Consider the following 27936-nt stretch of genomic DNA (forward strand, 5'->3'; position numbering starts at 1 on the left):
CTTGTGATGGTTTTCTTTCAGTAACATTTGACAAATATGACTTTTCCACTATTAAACAAACATTGCTATCACTTTATGAACATATGCCAAGTTGTCAGCCTTTATGCAATATCCCATTTTTCTGTACCGGTAGATGCAAATGAAATAAATAACAAGCAAATTCGTTGAATTGATATCCCCCGCCATTATACTTCTGGACACAAGATATGACTCCGGACACACAAAAAAGCATTTTTTTCAAAATACAAAGGGCTATAACACCGTTATTATTCGATTGTGAACAATGCCATTAGGCGTGCATCATCCGCTTATCCATATATATACTCATACCAAGTTTCAATGAAATCTGCCAAAGCACTTCCAAGATATGGCTCCCGACACAAAATTGCCGGACGGACGGAAGGACTGACGGACAACGCCAAAACAATATCCCTCCGCCTCTGGCGGATGATAATAATAATTTACATGAGATGCTATTTTACAAACCTTCATCAGGGGTAAGTAATCCGTGACGAACCATGAAGTCTACGATGACCAGAGCACAGTTTGGCTTGAATTCCTCAGCTATTATTTTTTGTTGCACCTATAAAGTAGAAAAATAAGAAAATCTACAGATGCCTCCACATTTTGCATGCGTCCAAATGTCTGCCAATAGTTGGCCAAACAAATGTACTTAAATACCAGGGTACAGAAATCAATAAACGTTTTTTTTAGTTTCATCACCCAAGCAAATATTCTTGTACGCACCATATGACTTGACTCAAAAAAATGTTTTTTTTACTTTCAAAAATGGAAAACAACTTAGTACTTGTTGAAAAAAGGCACCAAACCTAGGTGTGCAATTTCACAATTTAAAGGGTAATGCAAATGCTATCATCACTTTTAATAAGTCTACCAAGTTTCATAATCCCATTTGATGTCAATTTCAAGGTATTTTGCATTTTGTGACTGACCGACAGATTGGTGAACAGAGAAAGAGATTTACAGATGATCAAAAGGCGAGATACAGTCAAATGTGCATCGGACATTTCATGATCATATTCTATAATGTTGTTGGGACATAAAAATAGGTTTTGATTTTAATAGATTTTAACCTATTTTGGAAACAAAAATGATTCCCACATTGCATTTTACAAGTATGGAATACCAAAGCTTACCCAATAATCTTTAACCCTTGCATGCTGGGAAATTTGTCGTCTGCTAAAATTTCGTCTGTAGAATTTCTAAAATTAGCATTTTCTTCGATTTTTTTTCAAAGAATACTATCAGAATAGCAAACAGTTTGGATCCTGATAAGACGCCACGTTCTGTGGTGTCTCATCTGGAGCCAAACTGTTTGCAAAGGCCTTCAAAATTTGGTTCCAGCACTGAAAGAGTTAAGAAATCCTGACATTCACTACAAGAGTTCCCATGGTGTAATTTCCATACACCCCGAGTAATTTCCATACACCCCGAGTAATTTCCATACACCCCGAGTAATTTCCATACACCCGAGTAATTTCCATACACCCCGAGTAATTTCAATACACCCGAGTAATTTCCATACACCCCGAGTAATTTCAATACACCCTGAGTAATTTCCATACACCCAGTCTAATTTCCATACACCCCGAGTAATTTCCATACACCCCAAGTAAACAAGTAGTTGGTTGAGATATAATCGTTACACAGTTAGTAACTGATGGTGTATGGAATATACACCCTCAGTACTTTCATACCATATGAAATTACTGAGGGTGTATATCCCGTAACCCATCAGTTACAAACAGTGTAACTAATAATACCACCATATAAATACCACTTTGACAGAGTAAATATACCTAGTTGTTAAAGGAAATTTGCATGCCAACAAAATGACACTCTTGCCGCACTAGCAGGAGAGGAGTCAGCTTATTTTTGGTTCTCAATTGACAAAATAACACTTATTGTTTTTACTAAGAAGAAGCTCAGTGTCTGGTGGCAATTATTTGATTTGGATACTCAGTGTTCAAATCATATGCAAAACATGATGTGCCATGAACTTACATTGTAACTATAAATGTTTCTGCAAGTGGTAATCATTTATACTTTTAAAATGCTTTATTCAGTCATTGTTTATCAGCAAACAATATTCAGTCATTGTTTATCAGCAAACAAAGTACTGTTTGTTGACATTTAGATGCAAGGTTACTAATTCTGTCCAACCAGAATTTCAAATTATTGCTTATGAGTCAATTAACTCAATAAATAGCAAGCTTTGACAGTATTTCTCGCAATACAGAAGTCCCCTACCGGTTGAGTGGAAACCCTTTCTACTTGAGCATTTGGATTACCTTCCTATTGCCCTACATATGTACACCTGATATCTGTCATAATGAAATTGAATGCCCATTTAGCACAGCAATATTAATCCTTTCCCACTCAGAGGCAAAGTGAACATGGCTATGTGCAAACAGCATAAAACCAGAACAGCTTGCAAGTAACTCACAGCCTGTTCAGGTTTTATGCTGTTTGCTGCTTATCAGTATCTAAGGGTTGGAAATAAAGCCTTTAAAAATTGCATCTAGTAAGAAAGATCTTAAATTTAATTTAAATTAATAAGTGACTACATATGAGTCAAAACATGTATCTAAGTGGTAAAGGGTTAACATCCACCAGACGATTAACCTCTCATTCCAAAAAGAGTGTGCTGATTACCATCACATTTCTTTTCATAAGCATACCAAGCTTTACCATTAGAGCTCCAGATAAGGATTTGTGAAATTAGTAACGGTACTGCCACTGACAGAAAGAAAAGGAGTAACGCTTAAAATCAATTAGTACCTGTACTACCATATCCAAATTTACAGGTAGTACTGTACTAACCGTGTTCTTGGATATTGAAGGGTGTATAACTGACTTTTCAGAAACATTTGCAGCAATTATAATAAACATATTTAGCTTCTTTAATTATGATGCAAATACAAAACCCATTAAAACTCATAACTTAATACTATTTCTTCATTTTTCTTGACAAGAAAACACAAGCCAACTAGTAAACTAAGTAATAGAACACTAATGTCACTGTCAGACAGTTAAAAGCTTAATCAAACACTTCAACTGTAATTCAGTCAATCTGATATTAACATGTTCTAGCCATTTTCCTTGTTTATATGCTTCACGAAGTCTTTTCTTCCTCCTTTTCATGTCACTTAACCATTGGATTGGATGTCACTTTTGTTAGGATGGTTAGACGACTGTATGTAGCCTAATAAAGTGTTTTTTTTAAACGAAAGCGGTTTAGTGGGTCTCCCATTGCGTGTAGACATATTCTTTTTGACGGGTTTACGAGTTATCCGAAATGACGCAAGGGAATAGACATTAATACCAAAACCCAGTCTTAAACTTGTCGGTAATTTTATGTAACGAAAAGCGCCGTTAGGTTACAGACCAACCAATCTCGCCGCGCTGACGCGGACGTATCGGTATGGCCAGATGTTTTTCGTAAATGCGTAAAAGGGATATTGAAGTCGTAATTGTACGTCCAGTTTATAAAAATAAATGCGTAAACCTTCATTAAAAAGCTGTATTTACGGCTGTACGGCCCTTATCTGGAGCTCTGTTACCAAGTTTCATGATAAGTTCTTATGTACCCTAAATATAATAGCACTATTTTGTTTTCATCTTATTTTTATCAAAAGTCACCTGACATTTGAACTGTGCAAAAAGGAAAACTACTTGAATTAGAGAGCGGACACTGAATACGGATCGACCGACTGACCGACCGACAGACAGACAAGCTCACTCCTATAAACCCCAATAAACTTCGTTTGTGGGGGTATAATTAAATGATTATGCATTATGCTATTATCACTTTTAATAAGTCTACCAAATTTCATAATCACATTTGATGTAAATTTCAAGGTATTTCGCATTTTGTGACTGACAGATTGGTGAATAGAGAAAGAGATTTATAGATGATCAAACGGCGAGATACAGTCAAATGTGCATCGGACATTTCATGATCATATTCTATGATGTTTTTGGGACATAAAAAAATAGGTTTCAATTATATCTTTAGATATAGTATCCTTTAACCTATTTTGGAAACGAAAATGATTCCTGCATTGCCTTTTACAAGTACGGAATACCAAAGCTTGCCAAATAATCTTTAAGAAATCGTGACATTCAGTACAAGAGTGTACTAAGCCTACCTCTTCCATAGTCAGCTGATAAAACATGGACATTTCACCATCTCCACTCTTTGGCACAAAGTCAGGGGACACCTCAAGGTCATACACAAACTCGGTCTCTGGAAGAATTCCTCGCTTATCTTTGTAGCAGTAGCTGAAATTTTACATCAGAGTAGTCCATATAAATGTTTTCCCAGATAAATAATGTTAAAGCACAATAAGCAAGGTGCACAATTCTCCCTAATGTTTCTTTTACAAATTGTGCTTTTAAAAAACAGTGTTTGCTTCTCTTATCACAAGCATTATGTTTTATGTCAAAAGATTTCAATTTTAAAACAAGAGGGCCTGAAAGGCCCAAAGTCGCTCACCTGAGATAACAAGATACTATTGGGACAAATCTTCTGACCAAGTTTCATGAAGATCGGAAAATAAATGTGGCCTCTAGAGTGTCAACAAGGTTTTACTATAGCCATATAAGGAAAAATGCCCTGCCCCCTGGCAGCCATGTTTTTCATCCAACAGGCATCATTTGAATATGTCCAAGATATTATCGGGATGAATCTTCTGACCAAGTTTCATGAAGATCGGACTGTAATTGTGGCCTCTAGAGTGTTTACAAGATTTTACTATAGCCATATAAGGAAAAATGCCCCGCCCCTTGGAAGCCATGTTTTTCAAGCAAACATAATTATTTTCTAACTCATCCAAGATATCATTGAGACCAATCTTCTGACTAAATTTCATGAAGATTGGACAATAAATGTGGCCTCTAGAGTGTTAACAAGGCAAATGTTGACGCCGCACAATGCACAAGGGACAAAAGGCGATCACAAAAGCTCACCATGAGCACGTTGTGCTCAGATGAGCTAAAAATCACAACCTTGCACAGATGCATATCTTATCTTTGCATATAGATTTTCATGGTTTATCAGTGCTTATTTCGCTTCACATCTTCATTTCAAATGTATTGAACAACATGAACAAGATTTTACTATAGCCATATAAGGAAAAATGCCCCATTTTTTTCACGCAAACATAATTATTTTCGATCTCATCCAAGATATCATTGAGACAAATCTTCTGACCAAATTTCATGAAGATTGGACAATAAATGTGGCCTCTAGATTGTTAACAAGGTTTTACTATAGCCATATAAGGAAAAATGCCCCGCCCCTGGTGGCCATGTATTTAAAGCAACCAAAACCATTTTCGAACTCATCCAAGATATCATTGGGACAAATCTTCTGACCAAGTTTCATGATGATCGGAAAATAAAAGTGAACCCCCCCCCCCCCCCCCCCCAAGATATTATTGGGATGAATCTTCTGACCGAGTTTCAAGAAGATCGAATTATAAATGTAGCCTCTAGAGTGTTAACAAGATTTTACTATAGCCTTATAAAGCCATATAAGGAAAAATGCCCCGCCCCTTGGCAGCCATGTTTTTCAAGCAAACCTAACCATTTTCGAACTCATCCAAGATATCATTGAAACAAGTCTTCTGACCAAATTTAATGAAGATCTGGATATAAATGTGGCCTCTAGAGTGTAAACAAGGTTTTACTATAGCCATATAAGGAAAAATGCCCTGCCCCCTGGCGGCCATGTTTTTTTCAATCAACCGGCATTATATTCGGCCTCGTCCAAGATATTATTGGGATGAATCTTCTGACCAAGTTTCATGAAGATCAGACAATTAATGTGGCGTCTAGAGTGTTAACAAGATTTTACTATAGCCATATATAGCCATATAAGGAAAAATGCCCCTCCCCTAGGCAGCCATGTTTTTCAAGCAAAAGTAACCATTTTCAAACTCATCCAAGATATCATTGAAACCAATCTTCTGACCAAATTTCATGAAGATTGGACAATAAATGTGGCATCTAGATAGTGAACAAGGCAAATGTTGACGTCGCACAATGGACAACGGACAAAAGGCGATCACAAAAGCTCACCATGAGCACGTTGTGCTCAGGTGAGCTAAAAAGGAAAAAAAAATTTTTTGGGGGGGGGGGGGTGGGGGCAGGGATTCTGGGTTGGGACGTGGGGTATTGTTTGGGTGGAATCCATTGTGGTATTCATTTAAGTGTTGTTTTGTCAAAGTATTAATAAAACCGGATCTTAAATAAAGAAGTTATGGCAATTTAACTAAAATTTATTCTCTTGACCTTGAGAGTCAAGGTCATTCAAAGGTCAAGGTCAAATTGAACTTCCAAGGTACAGTACCCTCATGATAGTAAGAAAATATTTGAAGTTTGAAAGCAATAGCTTTGATACTTTAGAAGTCAAGTGGATCTTAACACAAAATTTAACAAAATGTTCAGTTACTTAGACAAAAAAGGGCCATAATTCTTACAAAATGCTTGATACAGTTGTCTGCTCTTGTTTATACATTGGGGTCATGTTGGTAAAGAAGTTTGCAAAATATGAAAGCAATTTGTCAAGACACATTGACAATATTTGAGGTGGTACGCAAACATTAACATATTTTTATCAATAATATGCATATTTTAAATGGAAAAAGGGCCATAATTCTTACAAAATGCTTGATACAGTAGTCTGCTCTTGTTTATAGATTGGGGTCATGTTGGTTAAGAAGTTTGCAAAATATGAAAGCAATTTGTCAAGGGACATTGACAATATTTGAGGTGGTACACAAACTTTAACATAGATTTATCAATAATATGCATATTCAAAGTGAAAAAAGGGCCATAATTCTTACAAAATGCTTGATACAGTTGTCTGATCTTGTTTATAGGTTTGGGCCATGTACGTTGGTAAAGAAGTATGCAAAATATTAAAGCAATATGTCAAGGGACATAGGAAATATTTGGGGTGGTACGCAAACTTTTGTACATTTGCACACTCACGCCGATGCTGAGGTGAGTAGGATAGCTCCACTATAAATATTTCATGTATAATAGTCGAGCTAAAAAGCCAGAGCCAAGCGGTGTAACACCAAAACAAAAACCCGGAGCAAAGTGTTGTCCACTACCTGATGGTGCCTGCAGGTGTGAGCCGCTGCAACGTCTCGTCGTCCACACAGGCTTCCTCCTCACACTCCTTACGGGCGCACTCCAGAATGCCCAGGCCAGATGCAAGGCCCCCTGCACACTGCACACATTAAAGTACACAACACTGATAGTTTCTTGTAGAAGTGATGGTGATGAGTCAAACAAGAGGGCCATGATGGCCCTGAATCGCTCCCCTTTTCATTAAGATTGGATGAAAACTGTGACCTTTACTGTCCACACAAGTTTTTTTTTAAACTTTGACATAGTGACCTAGTTTTTGACCCTAGATGACCCAAATTTGATCCCAACCCAGATTTTAACAAGACAAATATTCTAACCATATTTCATTAAAATCTGATGAAAACTGTGACCTTTATTGTCTACACAAGGTTTTTCTATGATTTAACCTAGTGACCTAGTTTCTGACCCAAGATGACCCAAATACAATCCCAATCCAGATTTCATCAGGATAAACATTCTGACCAAATTTCATAAAGATTGGATGAAAACTGTGACCTCTATTGTCTACACAAGGTTTTTCTATTATTTGATATAGTGACCTAGTTTTTGACCCCAGATGACCCAAATACAATCCCAACCCAGATTTCATCAGGATTAACATTCTGACCAAATTTCATAAAGATTGGATGAAAACTGTGACCTCTATTGTCTACACAAGGTTTTTCTATTATTTGATATAGTGACCTAGTTTTTGACCCCAGATGACCCAAATACAATCCCAACCCAGATTTCATCAAGATAAACATTCCGACCAAATTTCATAAAGATTGGATAAAAAACTGTGACCTCTACTGTCTTCACAAACAAATTGTTGACAGACACACGCACGCACGACCGACACCGGACATCACACGATCACATAAGCTCACCCTGTCACTTCGTTACAGGTGAGCTAATAAAACTAGGGAAAAATATAACTTACATGTATAATATAATAAATTTCAGTGCATTTCCTATTTTTTTTTGTAATTTTCTATTGATTAATCAAAACTGGGACTTCAAATACTAAGATAAACAGAACACCATGTGAGCGTTAACCCTTTACCACTGAGATACGTTTTTTTTAACGCATTTGTAGTCCCTTGGAAAGCTAAATTTAATAAAAGATTTTTCTTACTAATTTCAAGTTTTAAAGGCTTCATTTCCAAGACTAAGATACTGGTGAGCAGAGTTACTCGCAGGCTGTTCTGGTTTTATGATGTTTGCGCATAGCCATTTTGACTGTGCTTCTGAGAGGGAAAGGGTTGAATTAGGATTGAAAGGCACCCACCATGTTATCCAGCATGTTGGGATAGGTGGGCTTGGTTGGCGATCTTCGCCCGACCCACATCATCATCTTCCCATCCCGGTATGTGTACCCATTGATGTGTACGCCATACTGGATAAAACCAAAAAGGGCTGCAAGGCACAAACAGGGCTAAATCAAATACCAACCTTGCTGCAAGTCTTACTGCCTGTTACAGGGCATCACCGCCACATGTTTTAGCTTTATATAAAATTTATGAAATGCCTGTAAGGTTTAAGAAAATTTCACCCATTCTCTAAGTAGCATTTTATAATTCAAAATACTAAACAACTCAAAGTGTAAAAAAAACAAAATAATCAACTTATCACTAACAGGTAAAAGTTGTGATTATTAAGAAGAATTTTAATATGTACTTTAATTAAATAAAATATGCAAAACAAACAAGTAAGATAACACTGTACGATTTTTAACTATGTGCTCATTTACTTTAAAAAAAGTTAGTGATGACATTGTACATTTTTTGTAAATCATTAATACATGTATGTCAGTCATTTAAGAGACTTCGGCTGAGTTAGGGATTGGGAACAAAAAAGTACCTCTGCTCTACCAAAATGATTTTGCATAAGCAAATCACTACACCCCACCATTGTTTACCCGCGTCATATGGAGCCAATGAAGCTCCAGACCAACCTGTGCACTTGCCCAGCCTTGTCAGAGCTTCCCTGCCTGCCATAGTCAAGCAAGGCTAAGTGGCCTTACTAGCAGACGCCGATAGGCTACCTCCAAACCAGCCTATGCAAATTTGCACACTGATCTGGTGCTGTCCTGGCCTCATATGGCGTAAGACCCATTTTTGTATGTCAAGGGTCTTTTAACAGAATGCATAGTACCTGAAAATCTTCCATTTTCTATCAAATTCTTATTTTAAATACTGTTAATGAAAACAGCTTTATGCAAAATAAAAATAATTTGCCACAAAAACACCTCATACCACATCCAGATCTCTCTACATGGCAGAGTGGTGGGTCCTTCTTTCTGAAGTACACACCATATGTCTGAAACAATACAAGACCGGAAGTGACCACTTGTCGCCATGAAAAGGGTTCAGTGGTAAATTATACTTCCACTTCGCCTGGGGAAGTGAAATAAGTATTTTATCTATCTGCTGGCAGCATGTCTTTCTCAGACTGCTTAACAATAAATCAATACAAATTTATATATTTATATTAGGGACAATTTTACATAATAATACAATTTTCTTTTGTTTTAAAATATTAACATATAAAAACACGAGACTATTAAACTAGAGGTGACAGAAAAATTTGTTAAACTTTAAAAGAAACTATTCATAAGTGGCCCAGGCAAAATATTATCCATTCCTAGATTCTAGCAAATTTGAGATATATTAAGGAGGTAATAAAGTTATCTACTAATTTTATTTGTAACCATGAAATCTAAAAGTAAAACACTCCCCCTAACCATTTAAGTCCTGATAGCTATGACATAGTACTTTTTCTATTTTGGAGAAATGCAAGCAGCAGCCCATATAAGAAAGAATGTATTTTTTACTTTGTGACATCTCAAACTGATTAAATGGAAAAACAATACTTTGTTTATTCTGTTTATTTAGCTATTCTTAACCTTTCCAGTGTTATGTTCTAATTTATATTGTAGTTATATTTCACACCCCGAAAGGATCATAATACATTTCTTAACATATAATCCCTCACTTTTTAAAGTGATGCCAAACAGATAAAACAATTTATAATGACAAGGTTGATGTTTTTGTGATAAATCATTAAATGTCAAATAGATCGAATTGCTGCCACTTTATGAGGAAACATGACATTATATTTGTAGGCCTTAGGTTTTATTAACTTCCACTTGTAAAAAAACCTACATGTAATTGCAAGCTATGAATACCTAATTGGAAGCTATGAATACCTCATTTAAGCTACGAATACCTCATATGAAGATATTAAAACATCATTTGAAATTTTAATACCTCATTTGAAGCTATGAATACCGCATTGGAAGCAATGAATACCTCTTTGGAAGCTATGAATATTAGATATGAAAACCTCAAGTGAAGCTATAATTACCTCATTCCTCCATCCTCTTAAACTGAAAAACTTGTCTTTTTCCCTCATGTCAAGGAGCACTTTGTTGAAAGCCTCGGTTTTGTCTTCCGGGGTGGTGAACCTCTCATCGAGATATACTGCCTTGTGCACCTAGGCAAGAAAAAGAGTGCTTTAATTCTAAAATATCTATGACATTTTAATCTGACTGATAAATTTTGCAGAGTAATTATATATGTTAAGTTTTGTGCACATCAGATTCAAAATGTTCAATTTTGCAGATAAATTATTCATGTTTAGTTTTGTGCGCATCAGATTCAAAATGTTCAATTTTGCAGAGAAATTATTCATGTTCAGTATTGTGCACATCAGATTCAAAATGTGGAACTTTCAAAGTTGAAAAAAAACATGATCATTAGACTGTATGACTACCAAACTCAAGAATTTAACAAATATAACTTTGATGGAAGCATATTAAAGCAAATATACAATTGCAATGTCAACATGTTGTTCTTGCTATCAAACCAACATATGAAAATAAAGAAGAATGTTAAATAAAATCAATAAGCATTATTTGAATAGTATCATCACTAAAATGTAAATGTCAATGAAATTAATAACTAGCAAGTTAAGGCCGATACCAACTCAATAATTAGTATTTGTTGTAGACCCAAAATTTTGTCTATGTGTTGTATGAACAAATCTGCACAGACCAATGCTGATTTCTCTCCAATGTAAAATGTACATGACCTGTGTACATGATATTACTGCGGTACAGCGGAAAATCATGAGAAATTTGATAAAACTCCTCTTTTGTTTATTTTCTGGTACTACTACATCAGGTTCTGAACTTTAATTTTATTGTTTTATTCATCATGATTTATTCACTTATTGCGAAAACAAAACAGTATGATCCTATACACTTTCTTTAATATCAAATGAACATACATGTAAAAGATTATTCTTGTTTAAATAGTAGCAAGATTATTTTAACACATTAAACAAGAAACCGTCGGAGACGGGTGATGCTCTCCAAAGTTTTTTTTTTAGCACTTTATGGCACTATATATTCAGATAAGAGGAAACGTCTTGAGGGGCATAACTTTGGACAAAATAACACGATGGATGGTTTAGCAACTTAAAAATTTCAAAGGGCCATAACTCTCAAAATAAATCATCTAACCAGAACCCACAAATAACATGCGCATCTCCTCAAGGTAGTTAAGCTTCCCATAAAGCTTCATTGAATTCCAGTCAGTAGTTGGGGGGAAATAGCCCGGACAAGAATTGCACTATATGTACAGTTTATAGAAAATTTCAAAGGGCCATAACTCTGTGAAAAATCATCCGACCAGAACCGGCTGATAATATGCACATCTCCTCTTGGTAGTGAAGCTTCCCATAAAGTTTAATTGAATTCCGGTCATTAATTGCTGAGAAATAGCCTGGACAAAAATTGTGCACGGACGGACACACGCACGGACAGACCAAGCGGTGACTATATGCTCCCCCAAATTTTTTGGGGGGAGCAAAAAAATAATATCCCAAAATAAAATCCTTACATTCAGCAGTTTCAGCTTCAAGATTTTAGTGTACATGTATGATGTACCTAGCTTAAATTGGATAAAAACTACTGTGGGAAACAAAATACAAAAGATCTAGATCATGTGTGAATTTTGAAACAAGAAAAGCTTTCCCACAGGCAGAGACAAATGTTACTTGTATGACATTTTATTGGTGCCTATTCATTCTTTATAGACACATCATCAGGGCTATGAAACAACCAGCTTGTTGAAGATTTCACACATGTGCATTAAGCAATATGAACCAGCAGTAAGACATTTACATGTACATATAAGACTGTATGTGAAACAAAACTAACCAAGACATATCTCAAGTACTGGTTGGCACTTTATCAATTGTGAAACTGCACCATTCCAGTAAATAGCAGATATATACACAAGGATATCAGTAAAACTGCTGAATTCTCCCCAGATGCTTTGTCTGAAGTGAGAAAGGCAGAATTATTATGGGCTGTGCTCTGTGAAAAGGGGGTTTAATGCATGTGCAGTCCGCACAGGCTAATCAAGGACGACACTTTCCGCCTAAACTTGATTTTTGATAAGAAGAGACTTTCTACAAATGAAAAATATCATGAAAGCGTAAAGTGTTGTCCATGATAAGCTTGTGCCAGCTGCACAGGCTAATCTTGGACAGCACTTTACACACATGCATTAAAGCCCTTTTTCACAGAGCACGGCCCATATAATGATTGAAATCACTATTGTTTATTTCAAGACTAGATTAACATAAAAATAGTATGCAAACATGCTGAATTATTCCAAATACAATATGAATATGTGGATGAGGAAATATTGGTCTTCAAGCGCTCACCCTAGTTCACAGTACACCAAATGAGTTGCGTTCTGAGAAAACTGGGCATAATGCATGTGCGTAAAGTGTCGTCCCAGATTAGCGTGTGTAGTTTGCTCAGGCTAATCAGGGACGACACTTTCCACCTTAATTGGATTTTTGCTAAGAAGAGACTTCATTTATACGAAAAATGTCATAAAAGCGGAAAATGTCGTCTCTGATTAGCCTGTGCAGATTGCACAGGCTAATCTTCTGGGACGAAACTTTACGCACATGCATTATGCCCAATTTTCTCTGAACACAATTCAAATCCTCTAAGACTTGACCTGGTGACATTGTTTTTGATCCCACTAGATCCATATTCAAACATGGGTTTATTATAGTCAAGATAAATATTCTGACCAAGTTTATCAAAAATTAGTTCCAAATATGGCTGCTAGAGTGCAAATAAAGGTTTTCTAATATTTGTCTCGATGACATAATTTTTGGAAACTCAAATTCAAAAACTCAGCCTCAACATTATCAGAATAAAATTTTGAGTTTTTAGACCCACATGACCCAGATTCCATATAGGCCTGAAATTGTCAAGATAAACAATCTGGCCGAGTTTCAATGACATTGAGTAATCAATGGGGCCTTAAGAGCAGTAACAAGATTTTTTTAAATTTAACCCTTTCAGCGTTGGAACCGAATTTTAAAGGCCTTTGCAAACAGTTTGGATACAGATGAGACACCACAGAACGTGGCGTCTCATCAGGATCCAAACTGTTTGCTATTTTGATAGTATTCTTTGAAAACAATCGAATAAAATGCTAATTTATGAAGTTCAGCAGAAGACATTTTAACAGATGACAAATTTTCCAGCATGCAAAGGGTTAGCCTGGTTCCCTCGTTTAAGGGAACATGTGACCAAGTTTCATTGTTGGCATTATGATTTGAGTCTTAAATGTGGCCTCTAGAATCACAGGTACTTGAAAAAAATGTTTGGTCCATATATATATAATATGAGTAACAGTTTTTTTAATATCTTACCTGATGACACAGTTTTTCTACACATATGACCCATTTTCACACCAATACTAGATATGGTCAAGAAAAAAATTCTGACCAAGTATCAACAAGATTGTGTCTAACAGCGCTTCTACTAGCTTTTGAAAGTTTTGCAGCCCCAGATGTTAAGACAGAAAGTCTCACTTATATTCCAGTATTTTACAGATGTCAGTTGATCTATCAATTAAGTGTTCATAGTATTGTTAATAAATAAAACTAAAGAACAGATTTACATTGCATTTTTATGCATTCAAGTTCATTTATACCACAAGGGACAAAATTGTCACAAAACCAGGTTTTCATTGTGAAAAAAAATCTGATAAAGGGAGAAAACTCAAACTGAACTTTTGAAATGACCAAAAAAAATTAACCCCCTTTGTAAGTTTTTTTTTAAAAAAATCTATTTTTAGTCGTGGCGACCTTGACATTGGAGATATTGACGTGATTCTTTCGTGGGACACACCGTCCCATGATGGTGAACAAATGTGCCAAATGATTTTAAAATCTCACAATGAATGACATAGTTATGGCCAGGACAAGCTCATTTATGGCTATTTTTGACCTTTGAACTCAAAGTGTGACCTTGACCTTGGAGATATCGACGTAATTATTTCGCGCGACACACCGTCCAATGATGGTGAACAAATGTGCCAAATGATTTTAAAATCTGACGATGAACGACATAGTTATGGCTCGGACAAGCTCATTTATGGCCATTTTTGACCTTTGAACTCAAAGTGTGACCTTGACCTTGGAGATATCGACGTAATTATTTCGCGCGACACACCGTCCAATGATGGTGAACAAATGTGCCAAATGATTTTAAAATCTGACAATGAACGACATAGTTATGGTCCGGACAAGCTTATTCCGCCAGCCCGCCAGCCAGCCAGCCAGCCAGCCCGCCCGCATTCGCCAATCTAATAACCAGTTTTTTCCTTCGGAAAACCTGGTTAAAAACCTGGTTAATAACAATTTATCCCACTCACAAGGACGGATACACAGAAGACGACTAGGCTTGTACAACGGACATTGACCGGAGAAATAGCAGTAGTGAAGTGTGGCAAATGTGACAAGATCTGCAAGAATCTAAGGGGACTGCGGATACATCAAGCCAGGACTGATTGTGGGAAATCAGACACCCAGACGCAATGCTCAGGTGGTACACCTGGTGAGACGTTGGAGGAGCCAAGTTGGGAAGAATCCCATAGAACTAGGAACCTCTACGCTTCTGAGAATCTGGTTTAAAACACCCAGGGCGGGCAGCAGGAAGAGGACGACCATGACCCTCTTCTTGATCTGCTTCCCCCACTTGACGATGACACTCCAGACCATGCAGAAACAGCACCACAGGCACAAACAGCTCCGGGAGATGATAAGAAGAGACGCCCGCAGATAGCATGGCCCAAGACGACAGACCAGCCAGCATGGCAGGAGCTAGATCGAGACGTCTCCGCTATACTGGAAACAACACTCCAGGGTCCAGCTGACCTAAAGATAAGAGCAATGACGGGCATCATCTATACTGTAAGCAAAGAGAGGTTTGGCTTGGCTGAGAAGAAACCAGAGAAGCCAGCCCCTATCATCAGCAGAAGACAGAGGCTAATCAAACAGACCAGGTAGGAGCTTACAAGTGTAAAAAGGCAGTAAAGAAAAGCCAAGGAAGAAGAGAAAGTAGGACCCCAACAGTTGAGAAGCGCTTTACGAGAGAAACTGAGCACTCTCAAAAAGGCTGAGCAAACAAGACAGAGGAAAAGGAAGAGGGAGAGACAGAGAGCTAGATTCATCCAGAACCCATACCAGTTCTCCAAAAGACATCCTTGACAAGGAACGATCAGGAACAGTAGAGAGCAGTATGGAGGACATAGAGCAGCACTTACGCAATGTTCACAGTGATCCTTCACATGAGGTTCCACTGGGTGACTGTTCAAGGCTAGAACCAGAAGACCCACCAGAAACTCCTTTGGACACAAAGGAGCAATCATTGTCTGAGGTACAGCACGTGGTGAAGAAAGCGAGGACAGGCTCAGCCCCAGGCCCGAATGGCATTCCTCATTGTGTCTATAAGATGTGTCCAGGCATACTTCAGAAACTATGGTCCCTACTTAGTGATTTGGAGAAAGGGCAAAATCCTGGATTGCTGGAAGAGAGCAGAGGGAATATTCGCCCCAAAGGAGAAGGACTCAAAGGATATTGGTCAGTTCCGGACCGTTTCTCTCCTCAACATAGAGGGGAAGATATTCTTTGCAGTCCTAGCCAAGCGACTGACAACGTTCCTTACAGACAACAACTACGTTGATACGTCAATTCAGAAGGGTGGAGTTCCCGGATTTTCGGGATGCGTCAAGCATACCAGTGTCCTCAGCCAAGTGATTCATGATGATCGGACTGTAGTGTGGCTAGACCTTGACAATGCTTATGGATCAATACTCCACAAGTTGATTGAGAAGGCACTTGATCAGTATCACGTACCAGAACACGTTTGTAACTTGGTAAAAGACTTCTACAGAGGTATTAAGCTACGCTTTGCTGTGGGAGACAAGACAACAGCATGGAAAAGCTTGAAGAAAGGCATTGTCACAGGATGCACAATCTTTGTGGTCCTGTTTGTGATGGGTATGAACCTCATCATCAATGCGGCGAAGAGAGAGACACATGGTCCTAAAGCAGCAACAGAAATCTACCTTCCTCCAGTTAAGGGATTCATGGATGACCTCACTCTGACAGCAAAGACCCACATTCAAGCAAGGGGGATGCTTTTTGCCCTAGAAGAGTCAGCAGCTTGGTCCAGAATGAGGTTCAAACCCAGAAAGTCCAGAGCACTTGTTCTCAGGAAAGGCCAACCTACCAAGAAATTCAATCTGACAGTGCAAGGTGAGGACATACCATTGATAATGGACAGCCCCATTAAATGCCTTGGGAAGTGGTATGATGCTACAATCCAAGATGGGAACAACATCAAGCGCATCCAGAACCAGCTCACTGAAGGGCTGAAGCAGATTGACAGAAGTGGACTACCTGGCAAATTCAAGGCCTGGCTGTTCCAGAATGGCCTTCTCCCACGAATGATGTGGCCACTGATGCTTTATGAGGTAGCAACAACAGCGGTGGAAGGACTGGAGAGAACCATTAGTACGCATTTGCGTACCACCCAGCTCAGCAACATTGGGCTCTATGGACGATCAAAACGACTACAGCTCCTATTGAGTTCGTTGGTGGATGAGTACAAGGTGGCAAAGGCCAGACTTGTCATGACGCTGAAGGATCCAAGGGATGACATGGTCCGAAGAGGTGTTGAGACCAGGACTGGAAGAAAGTGGTCTGCAAGCCAGGCTGTTGCGCAAGCCGAGAGCCGCCTGCGACACAAATACATTGTGGGAACAACAGCAGTGGGAACACAAGGTCTCGGCTCTGCGGAGTTGAGGAGCTGGAAGAAGGCGGACAGTAGGACAAGGAGGGAGATGGACCAGGCAGAGGTACGTCTGGGCGAAGAAGATCCAGGCATAAGGGCAGTGGCAATGGGGTGCCAGGGTGCTTGGACAAAGTGGCAGACTACAGGAAAGAAGATGACCTGGGGGGATATCTGGCACAGAGAACCTCTGCGCATCAGTTTCCTGCTCAGGTCAGTCTACGACCTGCTACCTTCACCAGCAAACCTGCACAGATGGTGAAAACTTGACGACCCAACATGCCCACTTTTTGTAAAGATAGGCACACTAGAACACACACTATCATCTTGCCAGACAGCCCTTACACAAAGAAGATACAGGTGGAGACACGACAAGGTCCTCCAAGAACTGGCAGACATAGTGGAAAGGGAGAGGCTAAAGAAGAGGACTGTGAAGAAGACCGAGAAGATGCAGTTTGTAAAGGAAGGGGAAACCGTCAAGAAGCAGCAGACGCCAGCAGCATCGATCCTAGATCGTGCGCAGTCATGGGAGATGGTTGTTGACCTGAAACGAAGGCTGGTTTTTCCAAGTGTGGTCCTGACAACACAATGCCCTGACATGGTGATCTGGTCGGCAAAAGACAAGTGTCTGGTGATGGTTGAACTCACGGTTCCCTGGGAGTCGCGCTGTGATGAGGCGATTGAGAGGAAAAAGGCGAAATATGCTGATCTGCAGAGGGAATGCAGGGAGAAGGGGTGGCACACATGGCTATTCCCAGTGGATGTCGGCGCCCGAGGCTTTCCGGCAAAGTCTCTTTGGAGACTCTTCACTGCACTTGGCCTGACAGGAAGAGACAGAAAGCGAGCGGTCACCAGACTTGGGGATGCAGCGGAGAGAGCATTGAGATGGCTTTGGCTAAGGAGAGAAGAGAGGAGACCCCTGCGGACCCACCACCAGGAGAATGTATCGAGAATTCGAGATTAAAGGGTCGAAACATTCAGTGACCGGTGGCTCTCAACTGAGGATGTCAGTAGTCCAGCAGTTTAACGACTGTTTACATCTCATTCCAACTACAATAAATAATTATTTATTCGAATAAGTTTTAAAGGGAACAAATGTGCATGGTTCATTTAAAAACTGTTATTGGGTAACTTGTTTTGGATTTCGTTAATCTACTTTACTTGTGTTTTATTTAAATGTGGAAAAATTAAATACTTATTATGTTCAATTTTTCTATTAAACATCTTCATAAATTTTCATACATATATGTAGCTATACATATTTATAGACCCTATGGTACAGTGTCAAGCAATTGAAACATTCATTTTCCGACTCTATAAGTCTATTGCTTGATAATCAAGAATAATCACTATTTCTATTTTCAAAGGTAAAATCTGGCTGTTCTTGACAACAATGTTCTTACCTGTAAGAATGTCATTACCGCAAACACCATTTAAACAAGAGATGTGTTTGTCGGACACAATGCCCCCTACTGCGCCACTTTTATTTATTAGTATTTTTTTAATCTAACATTTGGCGAGTACAGATAATTTTTACGAGGGAAGAAATATTTTTTTTAAAGGATATAATAAACAAGGGACAAAATTGTCACAAAACCAGGTTTTCAATTTGAAAACAAGATGTGTTTGTGAAACACAATGTCCCTCTATATGACATTTGACCTTGAAGGATGGCCTTGACCTTGACCCTTCACCACTCAAAATGTGCAGCTCCTTGAGATACACAAGCATTTCAAATATAAAATTGCTAGCTTCAATATTGCAGAAGTGACATTACATGAGCAATTTTGACCCATATATTTGACCTTGAAGGATGACCTTGACCACTCAAAATGTGCAGCTCCATGAGATACACATGCACGCCAAATATCAAGTTGCTATCTTCAATATTGCAAAAGAATTCATAAAATGAGCGATTTTGGCCACATATATTTGACCTCTGACCTTGAAGGATGACCTTGACCTTTCACCACTCAAAATGTGCAGCTTCATGAGATACACATGCATGCCAAATATCAAGTTGCTATCTTCAATATTGCAAAAGTATTCATAAAATAAGCAATTTGGGCCACATATATTTGACCTCTGCCCTTGAAGGATGACCTTGACCTTTCACCACTCAAAATGTGGAGCTTCATGAGATACACTACGCGACCCGTGATTTTTGCCTAATTTGCGAAGTCAAGGCGGGCATTTTGCTTTTTGGGTGGAAAATCACCGCGATTTCACGTGACTCGTCACTCCGACGTCGCGCGAGAGCAAGATAATCTTCGCGCTAAATCCCCTCAATGTTGTGGTGATTCGCTGCGATTCGCCGCAATTCGCCGTGATCGCAGTGACAACGATGACTCGCCAATTCATGCATAGAAACCGAATTGTATCAATAACTTTATACATGTACATAACGCTTCTAATGTTCACAATTATCCGATAATCTAACATCAAAAAAATAATCTTGAACATTTATGTCGGTAAATATGTTTCATTAAAACAACCATATGACTAAGCCATTTTTCAGAAGTGTATAGAGTACAGCGCATAATGTGGGACACAGCTTTCATTGTACGAGCGTATTTAAATTTAGATTGATACAATACGATCTTACAAAAAAAACGTTTTATTGCGTCATATGCCGTCATGTAAAAAACGTTTTCCTCCTGGAAATTGTGTTACAAATGCTTTCAATATAGTCATTATGTACATGTATATTTCCCGACAAAAGAGCGCGAAAATTATGCGGCAATGTACACACAGGCAGCAGTATCATAAAACTGTACCCCCCCCCCCCCCCCCCCCCCCCCCCCCCCCCCCCCCGAGCTTACCCCAGGATTGTTGATACCTATTGTGTATGGTTTAACTTTCCAACAACGAATATTGACAAAAAATAACAGTTAAAAAAAATACCCCTCTTATAGGTATTATATAATACATATACGAGCTGCACTCAAAATGTGCAGCTTCATGAGATACACATGCATGCCAAATATGAAGTTGCTATCTTCAATATAGCAAAAGTTATTGCAAAATGTTAAAGTTGGCGCAAACCAACCAACAGACCAACCAACCAACCAACCAACCAACAGGCCAACCAACAGACAGGGCAAAAAACAATATGTCCTCCACTATTATAGTGGGGGACATAAAAAAAGTCTGATAAATGGAGACAAGTCAAACTGAACTGATTGCTTAAAATTAACCCCCTTTGTTACAAAATAAATCTATTTTTAGTCTTGGCGACCTTGACCTTGGAGATATTGACGTAATTCTTTCATGCGACACACCGTCCAATGATGGTGAACAAATGTGCCAAGTGATTTTAAAATCTCACCATGAATGACATAGTTATGGCCCGGACAAGCTCATTTATGACCTTTGAACTCAAATTATGACCTTGACCTTGGAGATATCGGCGTAATTTTTTCGCGGCACACCGTCTAATGATGGTGAACAAATGTGCCAAATGATTTTAAAATCTCACAATGAACTACAAAGTTATGGCCCGGACAAGCTTGTTCCGCCCGCCCTCCGACATTTGCCAATCTAATAACCAGTTTTTTCCTTCAGAAAACCTGGTTAAAAATATTACTTCCCTTGTACAAATGATCTGCACCTGCCAAATGATAAATAGAAATTATCTCCCTTTAGAGCTCTTTACTTTCCTTGGATTTGTTTTTTTTTAAATTTTGACCTTGAAGGATGACCTTGACATTGACCTTTCACCACTCAAAATGTGCAGCTCCATGAGATACACATGCATGCCAAATATCAAGTTGCTATCTTCAGTATTGCAAAAGTTATGGCCAATGTTAAAGTTTTCAGACGGACAGACGCACAGACAGACAGTTCAAATGCTATATGCCACACTACAAGGGGCATAAAAAGAACATGTATTAAACATTTTTTAAATGCATAAATAATATTCTACAATGTGGTATTGGGTACTGTTTATATTCATATTAATGACCAATTAACAAGTGTCAGAGCCTCAATTAAGATTAAATGCAACATACACCAACTATTTTAGGAAAGTGAAGATGAATTTCTGAGAATATCAAACCTACAATAGTCAGCAAAACTAACCCATTACAAATTCAATTCTCTATATGTCCTTTAGCTGCAAGTTAATTAGTTTCTCAAAACAGCCCCTGCCAATAAAACCCGTGAAAAAAATTAATCTAATATCAGACAACATTGGCTGATTGGTTAGGGACAAAATGATAAGTCTGAGTTAAAGGATGCAGTTTACTTTATTTTGGCACAGTGTTACGAACCACCAAACTGCATTTCCTGTTGAGACTTGTACAGCCTGTGTATAAGATAACGGAGAACATGTTGATTATTGGATAATAAACATTTGCCAACCATTTATTAAAATGTACACATAACTTCAATTTACCCCAAGATGTCTATTTAAGAAAGCACAGGCCATATATGATGCCTCTAGAGTGGTATAAGGTATTTATATGATCCGATCTCGTACATGTATAACAGTTTTTTGATGCCATCCTTGGATTCTAACTATGGCTAGATCTTGACAAGATATACATTGTGAAAAGGTTTTATTAAGATTTGATGAAAAAAAAAGGCAAAAAAAATAGTAGTAAAAATCAGCTAAAAGTTGACCACATCTACGACAACAAATGATGGCGGGCATAAGGTCATCTAAATAGGTCACTTTGAGCACTTCATGCTTGGTGAGATAAAATTTTGTCAAATGTCCACAACTTCAAACCAAACTTAAGTGATGAATTAATAGTTTAATAATACTGTAATACATGTTCCTGTATTGTTATTTATCATACTTGTAAGTTATTAGTTCAGTGTTTTTTCGTTCGTATTTGGGGCCGGTTTTTGGCCCCATTCCCAATTAAAAAAGTATATATTTTTCCCGAACGTGACCTTAAATTTCCCAATTGAAGGTTTCCAAAGTTTTTTTTCTATAGATCTCAACATTTGGTTCAGCTCCCATCCAGCTCTATAAGTTGAACTTTAGTCAATATAATATTGAAAACAATTAAATATTAAAATCAATTTTAAAGCAAAGATAACAACCACAGTAATTTCCGAATTTTAGTTAAAATGCTGCAATTTTTCCAAATCCAAAAAAAACCCCAGCCCCACTCCCAAAATAGTGGAAAAACACTGTAGTTAAGTCCCATCTGACACTCAAAGAAAAACCATCATGGTCATGTGCACACCGTTTTTGGTCATGAAGCTTCACTTTTATTAATTTCCACCAAAAACCTGCAGAAGAAGGATCAAAAAGCCTCAGGCTACTTTTATGTCAATAATTCAATTGGACACAAGTACAATGAGGGAAAATTTTTCTGTATTTTTTTTTCTATGATCTGTATCATAGTGATGCCAATCAAATAGCTCCTTATGGAGTAAAAAACAGTTTACCACAATGTAATGAGATATTTGTTATGCAAGAATGCTATAACATAGAGACAAATTGATTGGTTGAATGTATTACATTTTATAACTCACCATATTCATATATTTGACATGGTTATGATTGTTGGGGGATGTCTCAACCACTTTAAATACATCAGGGTATGTTTCTAGTTCCTTGAAAACCTCTGGAGATATGATGCCCACTCTCTTTCCGTCAATGTAGAATGGTATGCACCCAAGCCTTTTAAATGCTCCTTAAAAATAGAGAGACAAGAAACTGTTGAACGGGCTGTCCAACATCAACCAACATTTCTGTTTTATGGCAAAAGTTGACATTACCTCTCTGTTTAACCTTGACATTCAATGTATGAAGATGGGTGCTACACATAACACATCATCTTATGATGCTGGATATTTGTCTTAAGTGACGATGTATTTCAGAATATATCTATATGTATGGCAAAGTAAGGGCTGAGACAAAAAATTATTTATGCCTGGCCGGCTGGCACTACTTCAAAAGCTGGTAAAATATGATATACACTGGTCAGGATCAGGAGAATCATTGCATTTAACCTTCTCCCCATTGGATTCAAGGCGGTGACTTTCCATCGAAAAAACGGTTATCACTTGCAACTCCCAGCGAAGTGTAGGGTCAATAGCTGGGAGTTGGATTATTGCTACAGTTATGATACCAACGTCACCTTCACTCGATTATGTCCAATAGGATTTTCTGAAGTACCTCATTTAAGTAGAAACTTTCTTAATTTTGTACGCTCCTGCACAGGTAGTTAAAATGTATGTTTCCAAAACAATATTAACAAACAAGGGACAAAATTGTCACAGAACCAGGTTTTCATTCTGATAAAGGGAGAAAACTCAAACTGAACTTTTGAAATGAACAAACAAAATTTACCCCCTTTGTAAGTTTGTTTAAAAAAAAATAATCTATTTTTAGTCGTGGCAACCTTGACATTGGAGATATTGACGTGATTCTTTCGTGCGACACACCGTCCCATGATGGTGAACAAATGTGCCAAATGATTTTAAAATCTCACAATGAATGACATAGTTATGGCCAGGACAAGCTCATTTATGGCCATTTTTGACCTTTGAACTCAAAGTGTGACCTTGACCTTGGAGATATCGACGTAATTATTTCGCGCGACACACCGTCCAATGATGGTGAACAAATGTGCCAAATGATTTTAAAATCTGACAATGAACGACATAGTTATGGCCCGGACAAGCTTGTTCCGCCAGCCTGACAGCCCGCCAGCCAGCCCGCCCGCATTCGCCAATCTAATAACCAGTTTTTTCCTTCGGAAAACCTGGTTAAAAATCAACAAATACAACACTTTCTTTTGTTTAAGTCTTAAATGATTATTAGTCAAGACTTTAACTGAAACTAAGCATCCTTCCGATAATGAGCAATCCCTGCCAATCTTGAAGTTGAAATAAACTATATATTATAAGCAATATGCCACATACTGGTTAGCGAATATTTCTCGGACGAAAGTTACGTTTTTTATTTAATAACTTTCAAAATAATACGAAAAATTTATAAAAAAATTACTAATACAGCCTGGATTTGTCATCTACAAGCGAATGTAAACAAAACATTTTTTGATGTGCGCTTGCGTATGTACATGGGCCGTATATGGAGTCATTAAAGGGAGGTAATTTTCACTATACAGAAGTATTTACCGGACATTTATATAAATTTAGTATTTTGAAACAAATAAGAGTTTCAATAAAACTTTTCTTAACATTAACATTTAGCATGTTTATTTATAGATCTTTGTGGCAAGAAGAATATTATTTTTCAAGTGAGAAAATCCAAACAGTGAATTTATCATTTTAAATGAGATTTGTTTCTATTATATTCAATTGTTTACTTAGTAGTACATTTTGTGAGCAATTCAAATATATGTATACAGCAAATTGTGTGGAATTTATTGTAAAAAATCTATAATTTAAATCATGTGTGCGTGTTAAAGGGGCCTTTTCACAGATTTTGGCATGTTCTGAAGTTATTTATTAAATGCTTTCTATTGATAAATGTAAACATTTGATCGTAAAAGCTGCAGTAAAAAATAAAGAATAAAATAAAAAAAGGAAAAATAACTTTGCCGGAGCAGGTTTCGAACCAGTGATCCCTAAAGTCCTGCTGAGGTCCTGAAGTAAAAACGCTTTTACCCTCTTGGCTATTCTGCCGAGTATACATACATGATGTAGGTGACGTATTTTATACCTTATAAAAGCAATCTGCGTAGTATCACAAAATTTAACCACAACAATAGAACTCTCCAAATTATTCAATCAATTCGCGTTGCAACGCTTTAGAATTTTCAGGTTTTAAATTCCTCAAAAGATGCATATAATGGCTATATTAGACCATGGTAAATGTTCAGTAATACTGTTTCCTCACAAATATCATAACTTAAACGAAAATTTGCGAATCTGAAACAACTTTTTTCAATTTTGTCAATTCACCAAAACGTGAAAAGATCCCTTTAAACACATAAGTTTTTGGTAAAATAAAAGATTGTAATACAAATAATTGAACCTGCTCTATTACAGTAGATCAACGAAAATCTCAAGCACACAGTTTGTGTTTCAGTAAGGGATTTCTTTTGAGCATGCGCGGGCTATTAATAGCCCCCGCCAGGAGGTTGCATTACATTCCTACGAGATTTGAAAACATCACACTTGTTTAATTTTACTACAAGCAATTAACAAATTTTTGCTGTCAACTTGATGAAGCAAATTGCGTTGCAGCGTTACAACACACAAAATAAATAGAACGTCCGGTAAATACTGCTGTCCGACAAATACTCGCTAACCATTATATAGGGCGATGAAGATTACACATTTTTAAAGGGATCTTTTCACGTTTTGGTAAATTGACAAAATTGAAAAAAGTTGATTCAGATTCGCAAATTTTCATTTTAGTTATGATATTTGTTAGTTAACAGTATTACTGAACATTTACCATGGTCTAATATAGCCATTATATGCATCTTTTTACGATTTTAAAACCTAAAAATTATAAAGCGTTGCAACACGAAACGATTGAATAATTTGGAGAGTTCTGTTGTTGTCGTTAAATTTTGTGACACTACAAAGATTGCTTTTATAAGGTATAAAATATGTCACGCATGTCTACTCGGCAGAATAGCCGAGAGGGTAAAAGCATTTTTACTTCAGGACCTTGGAAGGACACCAGGGGTCACTGGTTCGAACTTTTGAAATGAACAAACAAAATTAACCCCCTTTGTAAGTTTTTTTTTTTTTAAATCTATTTTTAGTCGTGGCGACCTTGACATGGAGATATTGACGTGATTCTTTCGTGCGACACACCGTCCCATGATGGTGAACAAATGTGCCAAATGATTTTAAAATCTCACAATGAATGACATAGTTATGGCCAGGACAAGCTCATTTATGGCCATTTTTGACCTTTGAACTCAAAGTGTGACCTTGACCTTGGAGATATCGACGTAATTATTTCGCGCGACACACCGTCCAATGATGGTGAACAAATGTACCAAATGATTTTAAAATCTGACAATGAACGACATAGTTATGGCCCGGACAAGCTTGTTCCGCCCGCCCGCCAGCCAGCCCGCCCGCATTCGCCAATCTAATAACCATTTTTTTCCTTCGGAAAACCTGGTTAATTATAATATACGCAAATGTTTCTGTAAAGTCAGTTATACACCCTTCGATATCCAAGAACACGGGTAGTACAATACTACCTGTATTTTTGGATATGGTAGTACAGGTACTAATTGATTTTCAGCGTTACTCCTTTTCTTTCCGTCAGTGGCAGTACCGTTACTAATTTCACAAATTCTTATCTGGAGCTCTGTATTGAGTCAATTTTACAATATGGCGGATACAGCGTACAAAACAAAACCTAAGTCATAAAATCAATTATTTCTTGCTTTAATGGTACCATTTGGATGAGTTTGTGGTTTAGATAGGTAAACTTGTATAAGTTCTTGCAGTTTCAGTGTACCTTAACCCTTGCATTGTTGATAACATATTGCACCCATGGCCAAAAGAGAGCGCATTGCAACTATCTGCAACCCATTGGGTTATAAAGCTGATAGTTAAATTATTGCAACCAGTTCAAAACCTGCTCCTGGCAAATATTTTTTCCTTTTTAAATTTTATGTCTTTATTTTTTACTGCAGCTTTTACGATCAAATGTTTACATTTATCAAAAAAAAGCATTTAATGAATAACTTCAGAACATGCCAAAATCTGTGAAAAGTCCCCTTTTAGATACAATTTAGATTTCGGCATCCCTAAAAGGCCTAATTGTATGTTACTTGCTTAACATAATGCATGCACTTACCGTAAAAATCAAAATTATTTATCCTTTGAACCAAATGAAGCAGAGCTTCAGAAAACTTCTTGTTGTATTCCATGACAAAGACTGAGTCAAGTATCAAATTGCAACTTGGAACCACTTCTATTATTATATTCAATGTTCCAAACTAGTTTAAGCCAGATTCCCAGTTCGATAATGATTAACGGACAAGTTATAACTAAGGGAAGTAACTTTTGCGGTTTATCACCCTGGTAAACCAGTGTCTGTTTCTTCATGCACGTCCGTTACAGTCTTTGATGTTTCATTCAAATTTATCAATGACAGAAGCATACTTGTATGTTATACAGCTATACACATGTATATTCACTTTGTCGTTCTGTTTTATGCACTTTAAATCTGAATTATTTTAGATGTACTCTTAAGTTATATTAGACTTAGGTTATATTTTTGTGTAAGACCCTTTGAACTATGCTCAACTCTGTATGCACAGTAAGACATTTGAATTGAAAAGAAAATATTTTAAACATGTTCCGCGAACCATACAGTATCCTTGTGTATGGTAAAACATTCTGTATTGGCCTGGTTGCACTGCCTGTATTTATGATTACTTGTGTTTATCGGTATGTTGTCATCAAAAGCAACAACTCGAACAATAGGAAACAAAGTGGGACATGCAATTCAATCCATCAAAATGTGAAGTCATCCAAATCACAAAACGCAAAACAGTCATACCAACACAATATCTCTTACATAACACCATTCTCGCAAGGGGAGTTAGACAGTATAGCATATATAGATTCTAGAATCTGTCCCTTCTGCTAAATGCCTCGGCGTCACTGTATCTCATGACCTTTCTTTC

General features: G+C 37.5%; 1 protein-coding gene across 2 annotated transcripts in view; it reads right to left on the reverse strand.

Annotated features, from left to right (window-relative positions):
- Positions 1–27282, reverse strand: part of LOC127873201 (uncharacterized) — a 34034-nt gene extending 6752 nt beyond the window's left edge. The window contains exons 1-8 of one of the 2 annotated variants that reach the window (XM_052416960.1): positions 27102–27282; positions 22832–22992; positions 10534–10662; positions 9423–9486; positions 8456–8583; positions 7146–7264; positions 4173–4305; positions 487–583 (exon numbers count right to left, since the gene is read on the reverse strand). In XM_052416960.1, coding sequence (XP_052272920.1) covers positions 487–583; positions 4173–4305; positions 7146–7264; positions 8456–8583; positions 9423–9486; positions 10534–10662; positions 22832–22992; positions 27102–27174 — 904 coding nt within the window. In that variant the 5' untranslated portion in view covers positions 27175–27282. Of the gene's footprint in view, positions 1–486; positions 584–4172; positions 4306–7145; positions 7265–8455; positions 8584–9422; positions 9487–10533; positions 10663–12391; positions 12508–22831; positions 22993–27101 lie in introns of those variants that run through there. The other variant, XM_052416967.1, reaches the window with a different exon arrangement.
- Positions 27283–27936: the final 654 nt, after the last annotated feature.

This window comes from Dreissena polymorpha, chromosome 1 (genome assembly GCF_020536995.1).
Source record: "Dreissena polymorpha isolate Duluth1 chromosome 1, UMN_Dpol_1.0, whole genome shotgun sequence".
Classification (NCBI taxonomy): Eukaryota; Metazoa; Mollusca; class Bivalvia; order Myida; family Dreissenidae; genus Dreissena; species Dreissena polymorpha.